Source organism: Penaeus monodon, chromosome 19, assembly GCF_015228065.2.
Source record: "Penaeus monodon isolate SGIC_2016 chromosome 19, NSTDA_Pmon_1, whole genome shotgun sequence".
In the NCBI taxonomy this organism is placed as follows: domain Eukaryota; kingdom Metazoa; phylum Arthropoda; class Malacostraca; order Decapoda; family Penaeidae; genus Penaeus; species Penaeus monodon.
In genome coordinates this window covers 40,897,094-40,897,563 of record NC_051404.1, presented here as the reverse complement: position 1 = coordinate 40,897,563, position 470 = coordinate 40,897,094, and the positions used below count along the sequence as shown (strand labels likewise).

The window sequence follows — 470 nt, the reverse complement described above, 5'->3', positions numbered from 1 at the left end:
AGATCTCATCCCCCCCTTTCTTATTCCCCCTCCCCCCCTCAGAACAAATCGAATATGCTAATCATTTTCATATTTTCAGGAACTGGAGCTGAGAATAGAGACCCAAAAGCAGACTTTATCTGCGAGAGACGAGAGTATAAAAAAGCTCTTGGAGATGTTACAGCAAAAAGGCATAGGTAAGGCGCTCTAGAGGTCGCACGCTCCCTCTGTGTGCTGGTTGTCCTATGATTTTTAGTCTTGCGTACACATGCGTATACAACACGGATACGTACATACACACACTCCCATATGCTGTCTGGCCTATGATTTTTAGTCTTGCGTTCACGTGCATACAACAACACGGATAAGTATCCACACATGCCCATATTCTGTTTGGCCTATGATTTAGCCTTGCGTGCACACGCGTGTACAACACGGTTGCGTAATACACACACGCCTAAATGCTGTTTGTCCTCTGATTCAGTCTTGCG

The 470-nt window shown here is 45.5% G+C and overlaps 1 protein-coding gene across 1 annotated transcript in view; it reads left to right on the top strand.

Moving 5' to 3' along the window:
- Positions 1 to 470, top strand: part of LOC119585239 (putative uncharacterized protein MYH16) — a gene marked incomplete at its 5' end in the record, with an annotated part of 81,296 nt that overhangs the window by 15,470 nt on the left and 65,356 nt on the right. Inside the window, 1 exon segment of the mRNA XM_037933898.1 lies at positions 80 to 176. Coding sequence (XP_037789826.1) covers positions 80 to 176 — 97 coding nt within the window.